Here is a 21,295-nt window from a genome sequence, read left to right on the forward strand (position 1 = left end):
AGGTAAATGTTGTATGGGGTGTACTTGGTAGTTACCATGCAGCAATCAGGACCCTTTCCCTGGCCGGTTATATTCCTCTCTATTTGTTCCATTTCTACGATTTTCCAGCGATCCGGAGTCTGGTAGAGACTATGACTTATGAGTCTTATGACCCACTGCCCCAAGTCAGGTATCTTCATATAATATTAAATGTAAAAGAAGATTTCAATTTGAATTCTGCATTCCTTGACAAAGACAGTCAAAAATTTGAGCTAGTCCAATTTTTGTGCAGGAAATTTCAGTTCAACTTTGATCCAGAATGAATCTCACTCCTTGCTGTAACCATATAACGTTACCAATACAGATGATCTTCTAATATTTCTGGCATTACAGGCAAATCCTGTTTCCTAGGTGATATCCTTCAAACACTCATTCAAAATCGTTATCATTTGTCTGCAGAATTAAACCAAGCAGCTTTCATCAACGTTGATGAAAGCTGCTTGACTAAACACGGTCATCAAATGCTAGGGTTGGGTACCTGAGTACAAAACCATAAAAAATTCGGTGGACCGGATGTTGGACCTATTAAAAATTGAAGTAGTTATATGAGGAGAAATTCACATGTTTGGGGATGACAGGTTAAAGAAATTAACAAGAGCAAAGTAGAGTAGAGTTTATTGTAATTGCTACCAAGTTTTACAATCAATTGTATAGAGGCAGTTAGCCTCATGGGATTTTAAAATGTAATCTCCAAGCAGATCTTGCTGTGGCAAATGGGAAGGAGTTTAGCCGGCTCCTTCCCATTTGCCACAGCAAGATCTGCTTGGAGATTATTTAAAATGCCAGTGTGAGTCAAATACTACACCACACAGATTTCTTTTTAGCAAAATGGACCATTGTTCTGAGTATTATCCATTCACAAGTTTTCACATACTGAATTAGGTCCAGGTTCAGGTCCGGACCGGGACCTGATCCTTTGGACCTGAACCAAACCTCAGGACCTGAATTTTCTGTACTGGTACCCACCCCTAAATGCTACAATGTTTTCTCTGTTGTAAGTAATACACTATTAATATGCAAGATGACAGTCATCGTCAGTAAAGAATTCCACACTCAGTCCAAAGGCTTCCATATCACTTTATTATAAGCACACAACTCAAGTCAAGGTCCAAAAAGGAGGACTGTCTAGTCAGAGAAGCAAAGTGCATAAAGGTACAACAAGTAGCATATATAAATATCAACAAACATTATTTTTTTGTACACATATATATGCAAATAAGGAAGTAAATCTATTATCAACATTCTTGATTAACAGAGTCAGAGAATACATCACTTGTGCTCATCCTTTACTCACTCACACCTTGGTGAAGCAAAACACTCTCCACTGGTTTAAGCAAGTTGCCAACCTTGGGTACAGATCAAAGATGGAATGCCTACTATGTGGAATGTGAATGAATATGGAATTGGAAGAAAGTTGAATATGGCAAGTCATATTCACAAAGTTTTCAAAACTATATCAACTGTAATGGACAGGTGAACGACTGGAGACACCATTAAAGTGATATGATCAGCTTGGCAATGCTCAACCAGGAATTAAGCCATGCCCAGAAGAAAATGTCCATTGCACCACTTTTCTAAAATGCAAGATCTTCCACTACTACACAACGTCCCTTACATTTACAGCATAAACATGTTGAAAACAGACCATCTAGACTACATTTATGAAGACTTGTGCTGTAAGGATAAATGGTGAAGTATAGAAAATTGAAATAATCATACATACTGCATTTGACAGTTGTTACAGAAGTTTTCGTTTTGCTTGTTTATACATGTATGTAATGGCATTCCTCAGTTGTGAATCAATGAGTTTCAAAAACAGCAAGGAGCATCAAATGATTCACTGCATCTGTAGCCTCAGAGACCTGGGATTTTTCCATGGATAGATAATGGTCGGCAGATATTGGTCAACTACATTGAGTAAATCACACTCCCAGTGGCTCATCCAACCGACCGGCCCAAGAAACTTGTCAGAAACCCATTAAGTAAGATATGTAGCAAGATCATGCTCATTTCCTGTAAGTACATGACATCCACACAAAGTATGAATTTAGCTAGCCTGATTTAATCACGCTTCTTAGGCCCGTCATACATTGCCACGCGGGGAGGAGCCTACAAGCTCCGGATAGCGGAGTTTGTGTTACACAGACTAGAGTTTAGCAAGCTGGAAGACTCTCAACTCCTTGGTATTAAGGTTGTTACATGCTTTTAAGTGCTGTTTTATCCGAAAAATGAAATGATTTCCTTGCTGCAACTGTGCAGTGAGTGAGTGAACTGTGCAGTGAAGGTATGACTGCATCCTTCACTGCATAGAAGTTCAAGTAAATCGTATAAATTTCGGGCAAGTGGAAAGTTGGTTTGAGCCAGAGCTTTTATGTACTTGCCAACCATGGAGACCCTTGTTTTTAACACCAAAGCAAACACACCCTGTGTACATCATCATAGCTATACATGTGTTGTTACAGTGGTATTGCTTATGAATCAGTTAGAACTCAAACAACTTCTAACAATACAGAGCATAGACCCTATATTATTGTTTTGATATTCGAAGGTGGTGTATTGCACTCAGCTGAAGGTTAAGGCTTACGTCTGATCTTCTTGAGAAGTGGAGTTCTGAGAAGGCAAGATATCGGACCCAAGCATCCACTATACACTACAATTATGGAAAAATACTTGTGGTATGGAAGAAGAAGACTGTATTTTGATTATGAATTCCAACAAGAGTGCTGAGAATGAAAGAAAGACTGCACACGTTTTACAGATTTCCCAACTACAGGTTTTTGGCAAATGGAATAGGCACAACTAAACATACCTGAGAAGGACTAAGAAGGGGCAAAGCCAAAGGGTACAAAAAGAATTTTTTTTCATATGTGCACGAAACTAGACGTCAAGCAGCAAGTTGTTTCACACCACATTATAAAGGTTTTAAACTAGAAATTAGGTGTTTCCATGTAAGCTTCTATCTTGTACTTAACCTAGATAGAAAAAAAATGAATAGACAAAACATTTACCTCCTAATATACAGCAAAAATGTTGCAATTACCAAGAAACAGCTAGAAAATTTGATACATTTTGCTTTCAATCATCAATACCAAAGTAGAGATCAAAAGCACCATTTGTTATTTTTTTTGTAATCTGCCATCTGCAGACAAACTGGCAGATGTGGAAAACAGCCTGGAGTAGTGTTTCCTGTATCTAGAGTAGAGACATCAATATATAATATAATGGTTCCTTACAGGAACAATGTTTTACCCTGGGTACCATTCGATTTCTATCAGGGCTCCTTGCAATAGCTGCCCTAAAAATGTTTAAAAGCTGGTGTGTTACGCCATAGGGCGGTTATACCGGCTATATAGATACAGATACAGAAGGAGCCTCAGTAGAAATCAGATGGTACCCAGGCTAACAATCTTTGCCCAAAGAGTAAATCTGTTACATACTGTACTCTCTATACTGTACCAGTGACAGGAAATACTGTTGTTTTATGTACAATAGGCCTCTCTGAAATATTACAAAAGTAGCCACATCACAAGAGACTTACTCTCCTATGCTTTCACAATGTTGATAAGACAAATAGACATAACAAAACTTCATGAGCTAAAAAGCTACCAGGTTTTGCAGCTATAGAATCCATCATCAAGACATGATCATTGGCGGACAGCCAATTTTGTTATCTATGCAGAGTAACAAGTGATTTTACTGCTTCAAGACCATGTAAAACACATGGTAAATTTACTTGGATAATCATCTTTTTACACTTTGTCTTGGGTACATGTTTGTAAAATTCAAATAGAAAGGTTATTGCAAGATAAATGTTTTACCCAAAACACCAAATTATAAGGTCGGTTTGACCCGACAGAGATTGCACCACTGCGGACCAAGTGCAGAGATTTGTATGACGGGTGTAGCAGCATGTTCCCGTTTGTCCAAAGTTTGTCAAAGCTCGACGTTGTTGTCTGGAACTTCGTCGCTGCAGCATGACTTGCAAGCCTTGCTGGTCATACACTTGCCACAGAGCAGGCAGGGTGCTGCCAGCAGGAGGAATGGGGAGGCCACGAGGAGTAAGATACCAAACCCAGCAAACAGGCCAACAACCTGGGGAAAGTACAGACAGGTTACTCAGCAGGGCTGAGTTCTGGAGGAGAAACATGAGCTTCAGTGTATTTTACACTTGTGGCAGAGGTAATATGCTATTATGATCTGCAGATTCTTCATAGCTATGCCCAGACTTCCTAGGGCGACTGAAGTCAAGGTCCTCACTGACATACCAAAGGAGAACATCATCATCATCCTCTTTTATAGCATTTTTACTACCAATAAGCATGACTTGGGAGCTGAAATTTGCACACCACAGTTAAATAGCTACAAATATCCTCCAACCATGATGAATCAATTGGTCAGTGTTAAGCAGTTTCCGAAGTAAAATGATGGGCACACACTCACCTGTGTCCTGTACCAAATGACAGATGCCCTGGAATGTCCTAGTTTCTTGCGGCATGGACCCTTGTCATAATGCCTCAGGAGAAAGTCATCCTGGAGAAAGAAATACAGAGAGAAGCACTGAGCAAGCAGTTCCTTGAAACAAGAGAAGGCCAAAAAAGCAATGTATCATTGCCAAGTTTCAAAGATTCATCCGACCAATTAGAAATAAAGAAAACAAACAAGGAAAGTCAACAGCATATTTGATTCAGTAAATGTTCACTGCAATGCCTACATGAGAAGAGAAAACAGTCCAAAAGGGGTACACTACTTACATCCAAAGACGCAAGGCAGTACCAACAGAAGACATGTCGGCATCTCTTACACATCATCTGTGCACACCCCTCATCCCTCTCTATGGGCAGGTGGCACTGCGGGGTGCCTTTTTGTTAACCGCTTCTAGTTATGCCGATATTTGATAAATACTAGATCAATATCTTTAACATTAAACATAAATAAGTCTCAAGAAAAGTAGTTAGTGTGGCCCGTGCATCGTAAGTTCCTGTTTTCGCAATGTAACATTAGGTACTGACATTGGACCGTTCTAAAAACGCTCCGGCCCGGCGGGGTTACCTGAGGTCACGCAGTGGTTCGAATTTCATGTTTGACCAAAATTGTCACAGGCCTTAAAGTGCCCGAGTAGTGGGATCAGGCTACATGTGACTATATGTGATAGTTTCTTTGTTTAAATATATCATACAGATATTATCATACTATTACTATTTAAAAAATAAAAAAAATAACTGCAACATCTTTTTTTTGCCCTGAATAGTGAAACTTGTTTCTATCTATAATGAGAACAAAGCCCAATGTTAAAGAGAAGTTAGAGTAGAGACAAACTTGTACAGAAACTCACCCCAAATCTAGTGAAGCACCAGCGCCACTTTTGACAAACTCATCACAGGACAGGTCTGTGTGCCACTGGGGAGAACAAAACTGCTGGTTGAAGATCACATCACATGTATTTTCAAATCATTGTACCTCATCATAATGCAAGCATTGTGTAAAACATAGATGACAAACCTCAATTTTGCTTTTAGAATTACAATGTTTACATAATGACAATTAGATTACATAGTACCTTCAATTTACACCTTGAGCAGAAATTCAGACCACACTGGAAAGTAAAAGAGAGTTGATGAATCAAATGGCAAAGTTTATTATAACAATTACAAATGCCATAAAACACAACTTGTACACAGTATGATACACCAATCAAACTTTGATGAGAATCATATACTAGTAAAACTAAAAGCAAATTCCCCCTGCCATGTTATGTTACATTCAAGATGTCAATATTTCACAAAATTGAAATTGTCAGGCAACAGAGGTCATGGTAGACCAAGGAAATCCTGGATAGAATGTGTTAGGAAGCACATCAAGGTGTGCAGTATAACCAGCAGTATAATCTAATACTGGATACTAGAATCTATTACTATGTAGGTAGGTAGTATCTACCTTGGGACATTTGACAGGAGAAGCCTGGTAAGGGTCTCTGGAGCACACGTGGCAGATGGTCTCACATCCCGCCTGTGGACACCATGTTCTCCTGGGGTCCAGATCAACCTCTGTGGGGTTACCATGGAAAAAGGAAGGCAATTCAAAGGTCAGAAAATTTCATCAGGAAAAGAAACAAACAGTACAGTAAAAGTACTGGCTGGGAAAGATTGTGAAACACAATCCAGTCACACAAAGTCTCATATTATATAAACAAACAGTACAATAAGAACACTGGTTGGGAAAGATTGTGAAACACAATCCAGTCACACAAAGCCTCATGCTATATAAACAAACTACAATAAGAACATTGGCTGGGAAAGGTTGTGAAACAATCCAGTCACCACAAAGTCTTATATCATAAATTCCACCTTATTCTACAGACAACGGTTGAACCTCACATCACCTAAAACTCCAGGTAGAGTGTCCTTCATAGATTTTGCTATCGTTAAAAGTCATATATGCAGGAGAAAAAAAATTGATGTTTTATAGAAACACAACATGATAAACTATTTCCTTACCTCTTTCAAACTTCAGCTTACAGTACCTATCATACAGCTTTTGGTCCACAAGTTTCTGCACCTACAACAACAAAGGAAGGCAATGTCAGCACTGGTGTACTGCCAACAGAAATAAGTAACATGTGTTGACATTTATTTGACTTGAAGTCTGCAGGTAATGATGCCAAATCTAGCAGGCCTATTAAAAGGAACTGTTACTAAGCGTACTTTATAAGTACAGACTACTCCCTTCTGTCCAACACAAGCAGTGGAAGTGTGGATATTACTGACCTGTTGCTATAGGTTAGTTCACATATACCAAATCTGCATAAGAGCCAAGCAGGGAGTGAGACAGAAAGATGTTGATCTCAAGTACATTGGATTATACCACATATCTTCCCTGTGAGTCATTGTCCCTTATGCTGACGTGGGTGTGTGCATGGTAAACAAACTCAGACTCACCTCAAAGGCTTCCAATGTGCCTTGTTTAAGACAGGAGGCATCTGGGCAGGTCAGGGCAAGAACAGTGCCTTCCCTAACCATCACCTGGATGTACTGCTTCATACACTATAAACAACAGACATAGACACATAATCTTCAATCATTGCAAGAAATAAACATGTTTAAGATCATTAACTGTGCTCTAACCTTTATCAAAGACAAACTGACAAAGTAAAAACTTCAGGCAATATGCCACCTATCAATGGTCACCTTCCTAAGGTTGTTGCAGAAATTTCATACATACAAAATTTCATTGTTTGTACCTGACTTTGTCAACAATTTACATTGTTCTAAAAGAAAGATGCTATGTAGATGTATTAAAGTACTTTTGCACAGCTCCTGATATACTTTTTACCTTCCAAAGAAAAGGACATTTATTCTTAGAAGCACACAAACAAACCTGCCCTGTATGAACTACATGTATGTACTATGTTGCAATCACGTATATGTACAACTTAACAGTGTCATATTTATGTGTTTGGCAAATACTGCATATCTCTAACAAAAACACAATTGAACTGAACTGAAAATAAATGATAGCGGCATAGGTGGATCATCAGATGATTAATCTTTTGTACTTACTGCAGTACAGAAGGAGCATCCACATTGTTTGAGCTCAAACATGTCCGACAGTGTCTGTTCTGTGAGACACAGTTTACAGCTGACTGCTGGGTCGATAGACAGGTCCCCCTCCGTGTTACTCACAGCCATGTTCACAGTTCTCTAGGCTTGGACTGTTCCTTTAAAAGACAATGTATAAAACATATTTGATGCGATGAGCAAACCATGAGGATCACATGCCTGTAATTTCAATCCTAGCATGCGATCATGTAAACTGGTATTACCTGAAGCCTGGCCAAGAATATATTTCAAACAAACCAGACCAAACCATGTATGTTTGATCAGTGATCAATTGTGCAAGTACCGATGCATAACCTAAGATACTTTCCAAACAATCCAGCACAAATCATTTATGATTTATACGCAATCAATAGTGCAAGCTCCATTGAGAAATATTACCGCACAATTGTCTTCTGTAATCACTGTGTACTGGCTTCATTAATTTTTTCATGTTGGCATTCGACCAAGTCTCTCTGTATGCCTCAGTAGCTACTACAGGCACTTCAACTGACATTGAAAAATAAGGTAACACCTGTACAGCAGTGCTTTCTCTACAATATGCATAGGTGCAACCATGAGGCCAATTTCCTCTCATTATTCATAGACCAGATTGACCAGTGACAAATTTGACACACTTCGTGACTTCTTTTCAAAGATTGCTACGTCCTTAGGAACACCCATCTATCATTTATTACACAGAGTGACTCCCCTGAAGGGACTAACAGTGACACAACAAAGTATTTATAGAATCAGCAACACACTGACAGTGTTTACTTAGATGCAAGGAGCTTTTATATCAGATATAAAAGCTCCTTGTTAGATGACTCCAGTCCACACATTTTTGACAATATTCTAAAGTAAAATACTAAAGTGATAAGTTGTATGGCAATAACCGTGCTTGGTTCAACTATTACTGGTACTGGCAGAATCAAAATGGATGATTTAATCAAACAGCTGCTGCATGATGTACTGCATGTACTACCAGATTACTCCTAAGGACCTTAGACAAAAGATCAATATGATTTGTAGGCCAATTCATGTATTTGTATGCATTCAAGAAAAGTCATGGACATGACAGTATTAAAGTCACAAGAGTTACTAAATTTCCAAGAGCTCCAACAATTACTGCAAGTACAAACAATACATATTCCAGGCCCCTACGTGTTTCCAGTATACAAACGTTCAAATATCATTTTGGGAAGGTGAATACAAAGCAGTTATATTGACTAAGTATATAATTTTATGCATTGATGTATACTTGCCTGAGACATCACATGCTGAAACATCATGGCCTCAGTCCCCTTTAGTTCTCATACTAGAAAAAAAATAATACAAAAATCTGTTATTTGGGAAGATATCAACAATGGTTTCTCCCTCAGTTGTTTCACAAGCATTTAGGGTATCCGCAGGTGATTCAATTTGCAGCCTCTAAACAATGGGTTCCTATACAAAAAAAGAGGAGAAAGCAACTGTTAGTAACTCAACTATCTGACGTTACTGGCACACAAACATACCCTCATATGAAAGCCCGACATCTCAGCTATCCGAAAAACCACATTTCGGCATGAATCTAACGGTGAGAACTTCCGGGAAACTGAAAGATTGACCCATGACCTCAAAACCGCACCACAACCCAGTGAGGAGGCCATGTGCTAGGACAAAAAAGTCCCAACTTTATACCCCCTGAAAACCACACAAACTCAGCTTTTTGGCCCTAATCACAAAGTAGAAACCCTCCCCTGTCACACCCACCTCAAAACTGCCAGGATTTCTACCCATTTGACCAGGAAAAAAATCTTGAAGTTTTAGGCCCTGAACTATAATCGACCACCATCAATTTGCATGGCGGATTGACCTGCGGATCCCCTTCACAGAGCCCAAGTTCAGATTTTTACAAAAAAAGTTTTATCATACAATGGAGACAGGGGTTGTCACATATTATCCAAAGTATGAAAGAATTTCAATGATTTATACTCCCCTGGGACTCACTTTTATAACAGGTATCATGGCTGCCATCAGAGTCTGAGGGGGGGGGGGGGCAGGGCATATATATCAAGAGCTGTTTTCAAGAAACCTGGCATATGTAGGCCAAGAAATGCCAAAAGCTAGTCACTCTGACACACAGAGACTGCCTCTACAATGACAGAGACCTGAAATTTGGTCATGAAGTGTTGTTTCAGAGGCTTTGTAGGGACTTTCAGAAGGTGTGTGCTGGGCATTTAATAAAAGTAGGTCAAAGCCAATTTCACTCAATGCACACACCACTTTCTTAATCTTTTGTGCTGAAAATGGCACTGACAGACTCTGGTATGCTGTCATGGTACCTGCCACATGCTAACATCATGCTAACATCCCCAAAAAGTTAGCAAAACACAAGATAATGGGGCATAGAAACACACCTCCTGTATCCAGGAGCTGGACCGCTTTCGCGGCTCCTCCCCTGGGACGTTGCCAAGTAACGTGGTTCAAGTCCAACCGAACTCTTTTGGACTATTCATAAATTACTTTCGCAATTGCCAATAGAATACAGGTCAAATGGAAGAGTGATAGACTCTAGAGTCCATCCTCCCTCTCAAGTCATTTTACACCAATGGCAATTTCCATTATAAGCAGTGCCCTTTAGCACACCAGTGAAATAAAAACAGCTAAAATATAGGAAATTCTCAACAAATTTAGCATGGCATGTCCCCTGGGACCATATTTCACACATATGGAGGTGTATTCAGCCCCAAAATAGCTAAAAAGGGGGAGGGCAGGGTGATACCTGGAACACTTCAGGGTATCCGCAGGTGATTCAATTTGCAGCCTCTAAACAATGGGTTCCTATACAAAAAAAGAGGAGAAAGCAACTGTTAGTAACTCAACTATCTGACGTTACTGGCACACAAACATACCCTCATATGAAAGCCCGACATCTCAGCTATCCGAAAAACCACATTTCGGCATGAATCTAACGGTGAGAACTTCCGGGAAACTGAAAGATTGACCCATGACCTCAAAACCGCACCACAACCCAGTGAGGAGGCCATGTGCTAGGACAAAAAAGTCCCAACTTTATACCCCCTGAAAACCACACAAACTCAGCTTTTTGGCCCTAATCACAAAGTAGAAACCCTCCCCTGTCACACCCACCTCAAAACTGCCAGGATTTCTACCCATTTGACCAGGAAAAAAATCTTGAAGTTTTAGGCCCTGAACTATAATCGACCACCATCAATTTGCATGGCGGATTGACCTGCGGATCCCCTTTAGTGGATTACTTATGCAAAGGTCAGATAGGGGCATTCATAATGGGTTTTTACTGGGAGATGTTTATCATCAACACTTTGCTGTAATCACATTATGGCACGATGCAATTCATAAGACCTGCTCCTCTCTGTAGGTTTGATTAGCTGTACAGACCAACTTGGAGGACAATGCACTCCTAAGTGAAGACTGCCAGCTTTCACAATTGACCTACATCTCGAAAGGACTGTTCAGTTCCCTTACCCAAGGCAAATCACCCCTGACAGTGATTTAAAAAAAAAACAAAGTCGTGATAATCAACCATCTAACTCGAATCATATGATTCATATCCATACACATCCCTGACTCAGGATATAAAATTAAATCATATGTATATCATAATGTACTTCTTCATGCCAATTTGACCAATTTGATGTTCCTATCAATAAGCACTTTTGTTACTGGATATTCCTGTCAATAAGAATATTTTGTGCTTTTGACAGGAATCGTTAGGGTCCATTCAGAAGCCTTTGAATACAACCAATTGGGGTGTACCTTACAGCCTTTGATAATATGGCAAATACTAGTAAACTCATGATCCTGTCAGCGCTAACCATGATTATGATTTATATAATTATAAACCTAACATTGAGGGATGAACTGAAAGATGGTGCTATAAATAAGACGTAATTGACATTTCTTCCTCCTTCCAAGGATGTTATCATACATGAATGAATGAACTTGATTGCATGATATTTGTACACGATACAAGGCAAAATCAATTTATACAATAATACTCGTCTCATCTAACTTCTAAGGTCTATGACTACAGGAACATGGACGTAGTTATGCTTACTGATTGAATCATTCTAATGAATTTCAGTGCTTCTATGCTGTCTGGCCTTTTCTTGTCAATAAGATAATTTTGACTAAATTCCATTCCACCATTAGTTGGAACATTCTGTCAATAGCTAGGACATTCCCACTTTTATCTGGTAATAGCTGGATTCGTGCTCACCGTACCTGACGGCAGCATGTAGGGCCAAGCACTGCACCTGACCATAGGGATAACCACTGCACCTGACCATAGTGATGACCACTGCACCTGACCACAGGTGTTGCTCTTTAAATGTCAGGACAGCATCATGACTCATCAGCTATCCACACCAGCCTGTTCACCTAACATCATTTGCGCATGTGTTGGACAAAGATTATGTTTCCACGTCAATGGCTAACCTTTGCTTTTGTGACTTTGTGCTTTTTCTAGGAACCTAACCTTTCCGTCCTGCATCATATTGACGTGTTTCCCGCCCACCCAAAGGTCAGCAGGTGACCGTCCTCCACTCATCTGGTCCGAACCCGACGTACGTGGACGCACGTAATTAACCAGGGAATGAGGAAGGAAAGACAAATGTACCCTGAAGTTTCAAATTATGCTACATCGATCCGCTGTACTGTGGAAGGAACAAATTCTGTAGTGGCAAAGTGATTTACCTACTTATCATTAACCACCACAACCCACTTGCATATACAGCATTCTCGAGTCTAAAAAAATATCGTAGGTGGTCCACCGAGTCTTTTACATGAAAATTTCATCTGACCAGGGAGGTTATCTGATCAAATTATTCAGTGGTGAAAAAATGACATAAAAAGACGGAAACAACAACAAATAAATAAACCTAAGAAAACCAGAAATATACACATGTCTAATGTTTCTTCCCACACTTACATGGGGGCTCCAATTCCACAAAAACGCCGAAGTGCCGTCCAAATTGATGTCGTTACCACTCGCAAGTTTCTTAGATCGCAACTCCCAAACATTCCACGGCGGAAGTGACCAAGGAACCGGAAGTGACCTCCTCTCGCGAATTCTCGCATCATAGTTTTCAAGCTGACGAGGATTGGCGAGATGTGTATGATCCTGAAAAACTATGTTTTCTTTCGCGTTTTATCATTATAACGATAGATATGTTGGTACTTTCGTAATATCTCGTTGTTTGACTACATTTAATTTACAAAGGGAGGATAAATACCTCACCAACGGGGAGAAAAGTTGAAATTTATATGACGGACTATGATTGGTCAGCTTTAGTTTCGTTTCCCGCCAATTTTGTGGCCGCCATCTTTGTAATCTGGAAGGTGTGAACGCGATGTCTGAGCAGAGCGAAAACGGGTCCTCTGACTCCCCAACTGAGGTGAATTCAGACTAACTTTGACTTTCTTCTGGTTGTCATGTAGTTGTAGGTTAGAACCAGCTCATATTTGCTTAGTTACATCCCTAATGGGTTATGAGTTTCTCATTCAAATGTGCTCCTCGGCCCCCATTCGTACCTGCATGCGTACAACCTGCACACGAAACGCACGCTTCAGCACCGCCCAACAAAAGCCATTGTTCATTAGGGCTTCCAAAATGACGCCTGTGTCTTTCATAATTTGTATCAATAACAGTGAATGATATGTAAAATTATTAGTGCACTAGTTTTCAAAAGGTAGTAGCTGTCGTCTTGATATATATCGCAACTTTGTGTGGCACTTGAAATGGTTACATTTTCCGCCACAAAATAATTTATGTCACAAATCGTCAGGACGCATAGCAGTTATACAAACTATAGATCGGGGTGAACTTATCTTATTAGTTGAATATGTATCAGCGAATATACTATATTGTCGACGTATACATTTCAGTTCCACATGTGCCCTACAGGGTAAATATTGTCGGGTTGTAGATACAGATTTGTGGACAAAAGATATGCAGGCGTTGCTGGTACTGCTCAAAGCTAAAAAGCTTGCCAATGGTGAGCTTGTCGTTAGGGGGCGCTATTGTACGTACACCATATGTCCTTTTTTCAACCTCCTTGGGTACACAAACACTACTTTCCAAGCAGACCTTGTTTAATGTTGTTTGTTTCTGTTGGCTTGTTGACAAAAAAAAAGACGTCATATAAGCAAAAAGTCATGATTTCCCCACCAACCTCTGGTTGGAGAGTGCATAAACATCACTTTCTACTTGCTGCCGAGAAAGGCAACTGAAGAAGTCAGTGAATTCATCGACAACAATATATTGGATGAAGATCATTACTTAGAGTCAAAGTGAGAGTTCTGGAGATGAAGTTGACTATATCTGACTATAGTCTGATAACCAAAGAAGGAGTAAATTCACATAGCCCTACCATAGCTCTGTTAAATTCTATTGGACTGAAATCACTTACTTGTGAATTTGAATGTATGTTCATGCAGGACGTAACACCAACAGCAAGTCCTCAGAAGAGTCCACAGAAGGCAGCTTCGCCCAAGAAAGATACACCCAAGAAAGATACACCCAAGAAGGATACACCCAAGAAGGAAGCACCCAAGGAAGAAGATGCAGATGAGGATGAAGAAAGTAGTGATGAGGAGCTAGGTAAGTGGGGTTACATACAAGTGCGAAATGAGAAGTGAAGATTTCTTGATGTTAGAATGAAAAGTTTTTTTACTAGCTACTCCTGCACTTCACTTCCTCCTTGTAAGTGATGCTCAACCCAATAACCAATACAAATTTTGGTGCCATTGACTATTTTAGGAGGGAGAAGGCTGTTGATGAGTATGACAATGAAGTCAAGATGTCATGGTAAATACAACTTTGTTTGTTTGTGTTACCAGTTGGCCTTTTAGAGAAGGACCCAGTGGTGGAAGGGAAGAGACAACGGAAGAAAACAGAACGACTTGAGGTGGAGGTCACCACCACCCCTAAGGAAGAGTTCAAGATTCCAGAGGTTTGCTGGAAGTCTTGCAGTTTGCTACCAAGAGCCTAAAGGCTTTGAAGAGATGTTGATTTGTAGACTCAGACATAGAAAGTGTTAGTACTACTATGTTGATAATGTAGGATGTACATTGGGTCAGTCTGGAGAACATGCTGTTCACTGGACTGTACATGTCCATAGACATCACAAGATGTCACAAGCAACAGGAGCTAATAGACTAACATCTTACTTTTTATTTTTCAAGGGCAAGGGAACTAAACTTGGTGAGATTGAGAGAGGTAGGTCACCTCTAGTTTTCCTGTTCAGTAGTGTCTAGTTCATTTAGCAGTCTCTCTAAATGCAGACTGTTCAGTGAGTCAGAGATACCGATAGTGCACTGAGCCCATAATGTTGCCATCAGATGAACATCAATTTTGGCAGATATGAAATTGGCATTTCGTCTGCTGCAGAGTTGTCTAGCGATGAGGTTAACCCTTGCGTGTTGTTCTCCTGTTGCTTGTTATGTGCAGTTGAATGGCAGCTACAACGGAACAAGTCAGAGGACCTGAAGCCTCTGCACAGAATTTTGTTTAACAAGGGAGGATCAGTGAGTAGACTTTGTCTTTATGTTCTCTGTTTGCTCCTTTAAGTTCACATCATAACAAAATGCTGTAAAGCTAATAAAGGTGGCTTAGAACATGGGACTTTAAGCATGATATTACTTGTTAATAGAAACAAAAGTTTTTAAATTTTTATGTAGGTCCCACAATTTTATTCTCGACAATCTTTTTTTCATGGTGTTTTCTGATATATGTACATATTCTATTACAGGCAACTGTCGTCAAGAGACACATACGTCAGTTCAATGGCTTTGACTTCGAGAAGGATTCCAAGGAATATGAGAAGAAGAAGGAACAGATTTTGAGGTTTGTCTGATTATGTTCTATTTTTAAAAAATTCCAAAAAAATCCTTCACAAATATACTTCACAACCTCATTTCCTACATTGTAGGTAGATATGTACATACCAAGATAACTTCATGATGGGAAGGGATATATGGCTTATTTGTTGTCATTAGATTGTTACTGTATTCCAAGAGCTGACTTTTCATTGTTTCCCTATCAGGTACACTGTTGCAGCCTTGAAGTACTTCTGTGACACGTTAGACATCGAGAAGAAGGGGAACAGGGATGAGTTGGTGGAGAAACTGATGGAATTTCTCATGGAGCCAGTGTCATCTGGAAAGGTGAGTCTGGAGTCTAATTTATGTAATGAAATTGTGTGCATACCTACAGCTGAGTTGGAAAATCTTTACTTTTACAGAACCTCGAAATCAGGACTTATTTTGTAATTGTCTTGCTTTATAGGCTATCCCACAGCCCAAGAAGAAAAGAACCAGGAAGAAGAAAGGAGAGGGCAAAGCGGAAGGTGGGAAGAAGAAGAGGAGAAAACAGAAAGCAACATCTGAGGAGGAAGTAGAGAATGATGATGATTCCAGTGATGAGGAGGAGGAGGAGGAGGAGGAGGAAGTAAAGGTAGCATTGATAGAATTGAATGAGTTAATCTCAATCATAGGAAAAAATGAAGTACTGTATGTCAACAACCAGATATTTTATAATGATTAAAAAAACCTCTCTCACTCTCCATGTTTTAAGGTCTGACGAATACAAATTAAATGCCTGTGCCTTGCCAGTGTATTACATTATTGTTCATGTGTGTTACATTATTGTTTATGAATTTAAACATTTCCATTACTCAGCCCAAGAAGAGAAAGGCAGATGGCCCCAAGAAGACTCCAAAAAAGACACCCAAAAAGACACCAAAGAAACAACTGAAGGTGAAAATGCAGAAACCAACACCCAAGAAGAAGCCAGGTGTGTTGGTAAACCTCAGGTTTTTCTTGAAGTGCTTGGAAATAGAGACAAACAAGCCAGACAATAGCAGATTTGATATTCTTCAAAAACAGTACAAGTTTATACAGAACTGAAGTCCTTGATAAGTTCATATAAAGTCACATAAAATAAATTTGGTGTCTTAAAAATCAGAAATTGAAAAAGACTGATTTGAGTGTTTAAGAGCCATTGCACGAGAAAACCAGGCAATACCAGGCAGAGGCCGGAAGATGGGGGTCGACCAAATCGACTCAAACTTTTTATGTGTGATAGGTATGTGGAACTATGAACAGCCATATACTTAAAACCCTCCAGCTATTTTTCGTTATGGCGTTCTGGGACCCCCCTCAGGGACCCTCCAGAATCCAACAATTTATGCCTGAAAATTACTGACATTTCGATGGCTATTCTGAAAAATCTAATTAAGGTACGAACAAAAGTTTTGCATTTTCATATAGCATGGGTTCTAAAGTGATACAGACCAGAAGTTGAAGATAATGCATTAAAGTTAAGAGGGTATGCCAGGGGGTTACCTGGACCATTGAAAGCAGAATTTTTGTCACTGTAAATTTTAGTCATTTTTAAGGCGCAATAAAATCTATACCCAGCGGGTTTGGTGAATGGTTTTAATGTTGATAGAGAGAGGAACATCTACTCATTCAAAAACAATCGTCGTCTAATTGGGCCATACATAACGCGAGCCGTGAGAGGGGGGTCTATATGGGGATTTTTCGGGTTTTGGTCTTTAGTAAATCGGGTGATTTTATTACTCTATGGGGCGTAAGTCATGGCGAATGTTTGCGAAGTTGTTTGTGAACCATGCATAACTGTCAAAATATCATGATTGATAGGCAATATTAATTTGGGCTCCATATGGGGGATTTGGGGATACTATAAAATTAATTTTGCTGATTTTATACATTTTACTGTTGCTTTCTAATGTTATTAAACCGGTATCTGTTCCTAAATTACTTTGTACCTACCAGCTATGTCGTGCATAATGAGAAGGCTCTACATGGGGGTTACCAGGACTCCACAAATGTGATACCATTTAATAGAAAGGGCACATGGAGGCGGATCTACTTCATACATATTGTCTTATTATTGAGAATCATAGAACAAGACCAGAACAAAGGTCAAGATTAATGCTTTTTGGGGTTGATACATGTACATTATACTTTTTTTTCATCAATATGAGTGCACTATAGGTACTGCTATAGACAAAAAGCATTACATCAATGGTTTGTTAATATGCCTGACTATTCATTCACCACTATAAGGTCATGCTGATTTGTGGAACTGATATGAGTATACAAATACAGAAATGGCCGGAAAAAGTAGCCTTTATCATGTCAATATTCAATAATGCTATTCAAATGATGACTACATGTACATTGTACTTTGTTATCAACTACGGTATACTATAGCGCACAGTTTAGGTTACAAAGTGCTGTACATCAATTGCTATTCATTCATTACCATAAGGACAAACCAAAAACAAAATCTATGACGAACCCTTTACATATAGAACCCCTTTAGTATCAAGTAAACTGCCGAGACGCAAATTCAAAAGACAGTTCACTTTTGTTTAAGTGGTGATATAGCACTTTTGTCAAAATGACGCTACGAAAGAATAGATTAAAGTAACAAATTACAATATTACAGCCAAGCAGGTTACAATATTGTACAAGCCTTTGAGTAGCACAGAGCCAGTATGACAGCACACAATTTGTGGTCACTAACATGGAGTCAATTAACTTAGATGGATAGAAGAGGAAGGCGAGTGGCAGGCACTGCAACACACTACAGTCAAACATGTCTATAGCGGCCCCTCGAGGGACTGGAGAAATATGGACACTATAGACAGGTGGCCACTATAGAGAAAATGTTGATCAATTGACCATGAGCAAGCTACAAATGATCTTTCTCACCAAGTAACATTGTCTCGATCCGTAAAGTCACCGACTCACCGACAAAGACTTGCACTTTAATGCTCAAGGCATGCATACCTTCTGCTACCGCCAAAATGACCCTGTCAGGAACTCCAAATCCTCGCAAACTACAATTTCAAACTCGGTGCAGGGTGACATAAGGCTGCAGTATGGTTGCAATAGGCAATGTTTCTGTATCAACGGGACCGGAAATCATGTGGCCGTGGCCGCGTTGGACAGGTGGCCGCTAAGCCTATTTCTTAATCATTACGAATCCAAGGGACCGACAAAAAGTGGTCACTATGGCCAGGTGGCCGCTAATACAGGTTTGACTGTATATACTAGCATTGACTACATTCATCTTGTCATGTATAAAGACGTAAACTTGACTGCACTGGCAATGTCCAACGGCCTTGAATCATTAAAGATAAAGTGACTAAAACTCAGGCCATTTGGATCTGCCCGTTATAGGCTACATGACACTTCAGGGCTCGAAATACTTTTTTCTGCATACCTGCACTAGTGCAGGTAACATTGAAATTACCTGCACCAGACAGATTTGACCTGCACCACTCTGAATTCAGGAAGTACCAAAATTGTTCAGGAACCATTGCTATTTTTTTTTCTTTTATACACTCTATACTATAGGTGGTAACAGTCAATGCAGCTAATAACAATCCATATACACCTGAACCATAAGGCATTGATGTATAAAACCCAGTACATGGCCCAGTGCAGCTAAGGTGCAGGTAGACACCAGAAATACCTGCACAGCTCCAATTTTACCTGCACTAACCTGCATATGCAGGTGGTATTTCGAGCCCTGTACTTCGTTTCATACAGGTATTGGAAACTATCCAAGGCACATGCTCATACATGTGCAGATTGCCTTTTCACCAAAAAATGTAAAAAGAAAGTGCTTTCAAGAGATTTTGTACCCAATTGCAATATGTCTAGTATTAGGTCCGACCAGGGTCTGTTAGCAATTACAGCTAAATGTTTAATCAGATTTTTTAAATCTTATGTTGTTCTTTGTAGATGGTTCGTCAAAGACTTTGTTTTTGGTGCAGGGTGACCAGGCGACCAGGGTCTGTTAGCAATTACAGCTAAATGTTTAATCAGATTTTTTAAATCTCATGTTGTTCTTTGTAGATGATTCATCGAAGACTTTGTTTTTGGCTTGTGGTGTGCACATCAATTATAAGCTTTTTTTATTGTCAGAAAAAACATTAAGATTCAAACCATACTGTAATTCGTACAAAACAGCTACAAAATGAGCAAATATATGCCGTAGATTGCAAACACATCGGCAAACGTAAATGTGACTAATTACTTGGATTGCCAACATCAATTCCAAGGTCAAACGAGAAGATGTGAAAGAACGAAAATCAAGAATCTGTTGTTTGGTATATCATACTCTGTCATTTCTTCAGCTTTCCTGACCACACCACCTCACCATAATGGATGCAAATTTTTTCGGCCATTTTTTTATTAGCCAAGTTACATCAGTTCCCTAATCAGCATGACCTTATATTGGTGAATGGATAGTCAGGCATATTAACAATCCATTGATGTAATGCTGTTTGTCTATAGCAGTACCTATAGTGCAGCCGTATTGATGAAAAAAAGTATAATGTACACGTATCCATCCCCAAAAGCATTAATCTTGACCTTTGTTCTGGTCTTGTTCAATGTTTTTTTTTAATATGCATGAAGTATATCTGCATCCATGTGCCCTTTCTATGAAACACACACATTTGTGGAGTCCTGGTAACCCCCATGTAGAGCCTTCTCATTATGCACAACATAGCTGGTATGAACAAGTAATTTAGGAACAGATACCAGTTTGATAATATTAAAAAGTAACAGTAAAAATGTATAAAATCAGCAAAGTTAATTTTATAGTATCCCCAAATCCCCCATATGGAGCCCAAATTAATATTGCCTATCAATCATGATATTTTGACAGTTATGCATGGTTCACAAACAACTTCGCAAACATTCGCCATGACTTACGCCCCATAGAGTAATAAAATCACCCGATTTACTAAAGACCAAAACCCGAAAAATCCCCATATAGACCCCCCTCTCACGGCTCGCGTTATGTATGGCCCAATTAGACGACGATTGTTTTTGAATGAGTAGATGTTCCTCTCTCTATCAACATTAAAACCATTCACCAGACCCGCTGGGTATAGATTTTATTGCGCCTTAAAAATGACTAAAATTTACAGTGACAAAAATTCTGCCTTCAATGGTTCAGGTAACCCCCTAGCACACCCTCTTCACTTTAATGCATTATCTTCAACTTCTGGTCTGTATCACTTTAGAACCCATGCTATATGAAAATGCAAAACTTTTGTTCGTACCTTAATTAGATTTTTCAGAATAGCCATCGAAATGTCAGTAATTTTCAGGCAAGAATTGTTGGATTTTGGAGGGTCTTTGGGGGGGTCCCAGAACGCCATAACGAAAAATAGCTGGAGGGTTTTAAGTATATGGCTGTTCATAGTTCCACATACCTATCACACATAAAAAGTTTGAGTCGATTTGGCCGACCCCCATCTTCCGGCCTCTGCCTGGTTTTCTCGTGCAATGACTCTTAAGAATGTACACAATTAGCCATGTACCTAGTGTCACCATTGCTTTCTTTCACATTGCAGCTGTGGAAGTCAGCTCAGATGATGAGTCTGATGATGAACCCTTGGCCAAGAAAATAAAGAAACCTCCAACGGTGAGACATTTCCTTTGTGTTGAACATTTGGATAATTGGCTTTTAAAAATCCACTGCATCTGTTATGTAGATCCTCTTTTCCACACTTGAATTAATGGAAATGGATGTTATACATTTTTATTGAAGCTACACTGAGTAATTCAGGCATAAAATTGATGAT

The 21,295-nt window shown here is 39.4% G+C and overlaps 2 protein-coding genes across 2 annotated transcripts in view; one reads left to right on the forward strand and one right to left on the reverse strand.

Annotated features, from left to right (window-relative positions):
• Positions 1-1,097: 1,097 nt before the first annotated feature.
• Positions 1,098-8,932, reverse strand: LOC118410140 (E3 ubiquitin-protein ligase RNF144A-like). Its single transcript, XM_035811671.1, is given in 10 exon segments — positions 1,098-4,131; positions 4,480-4,569; positions 4,791-4,940; positions 5,395-5,436; positions 5,597-5,632; positions 5,974-6,083; positions 6,534-6,594; positions 6,975-7,079; positions 7,596-7,753; positions 8,897-8,932. Coding segments are annotated over 9 exon segments (882 nt in total). The 5' UTR covers positions 7,725-7,753; positions 8,897-8,932; the 3' UTR covers positions 1,098-3,972.
• Positions 8,933-12,867: 3,935 nt separating this feature from the next.
• Positions 12,868-21,295, forward strand: part of LOC118410123 (protein DEK-like) — a gene marked incomplete in the record, with an annotated part of 11,260 nt that continues 2,832 nt past the window's right edge. The window contains 10 exon segments of the mRNA XM_035811644.1: positions 12,868-13,054; positions 14,097-14,259; positions 14,499-14,611; positions 14,844-14,877; positions 15,109-15,185; positions 15,410-15,504; positions 15,704-15,824; positions 15,946-16,113; positions 16,338-16,452; positions 21,065-21,135. Of these exon segments, the coding sequence (XP_035667537.1) occupies positions 13,010-13,054; positions 14,097-14,259; positions 14,499-14,611; positions 14,844-14,877; positions 15,109-15,185; positions 15,410-15,504; positions 15,704-15,824; positions 15,946-16,113; positions 16,338-16,452; positions 21,065-21,135 (1,002 nt within the window).

The sequence above is a fragment of the Branchiostoma floridae genome, chromosome 2 (assembly GCF_000003815.2).
Source record: "Branchiostoma floridae strain S238N-H82 chromosome 2, Bfl_VNyyK, whole genome shotgun sequence".
NCBI classification, from domain to species: Eukaryota; Metazoa; Chordata; class Leptocardii; order Amphioxiformes; family Branchiostomatidae; genus Branchiostoma; species Branchiostoma floridae.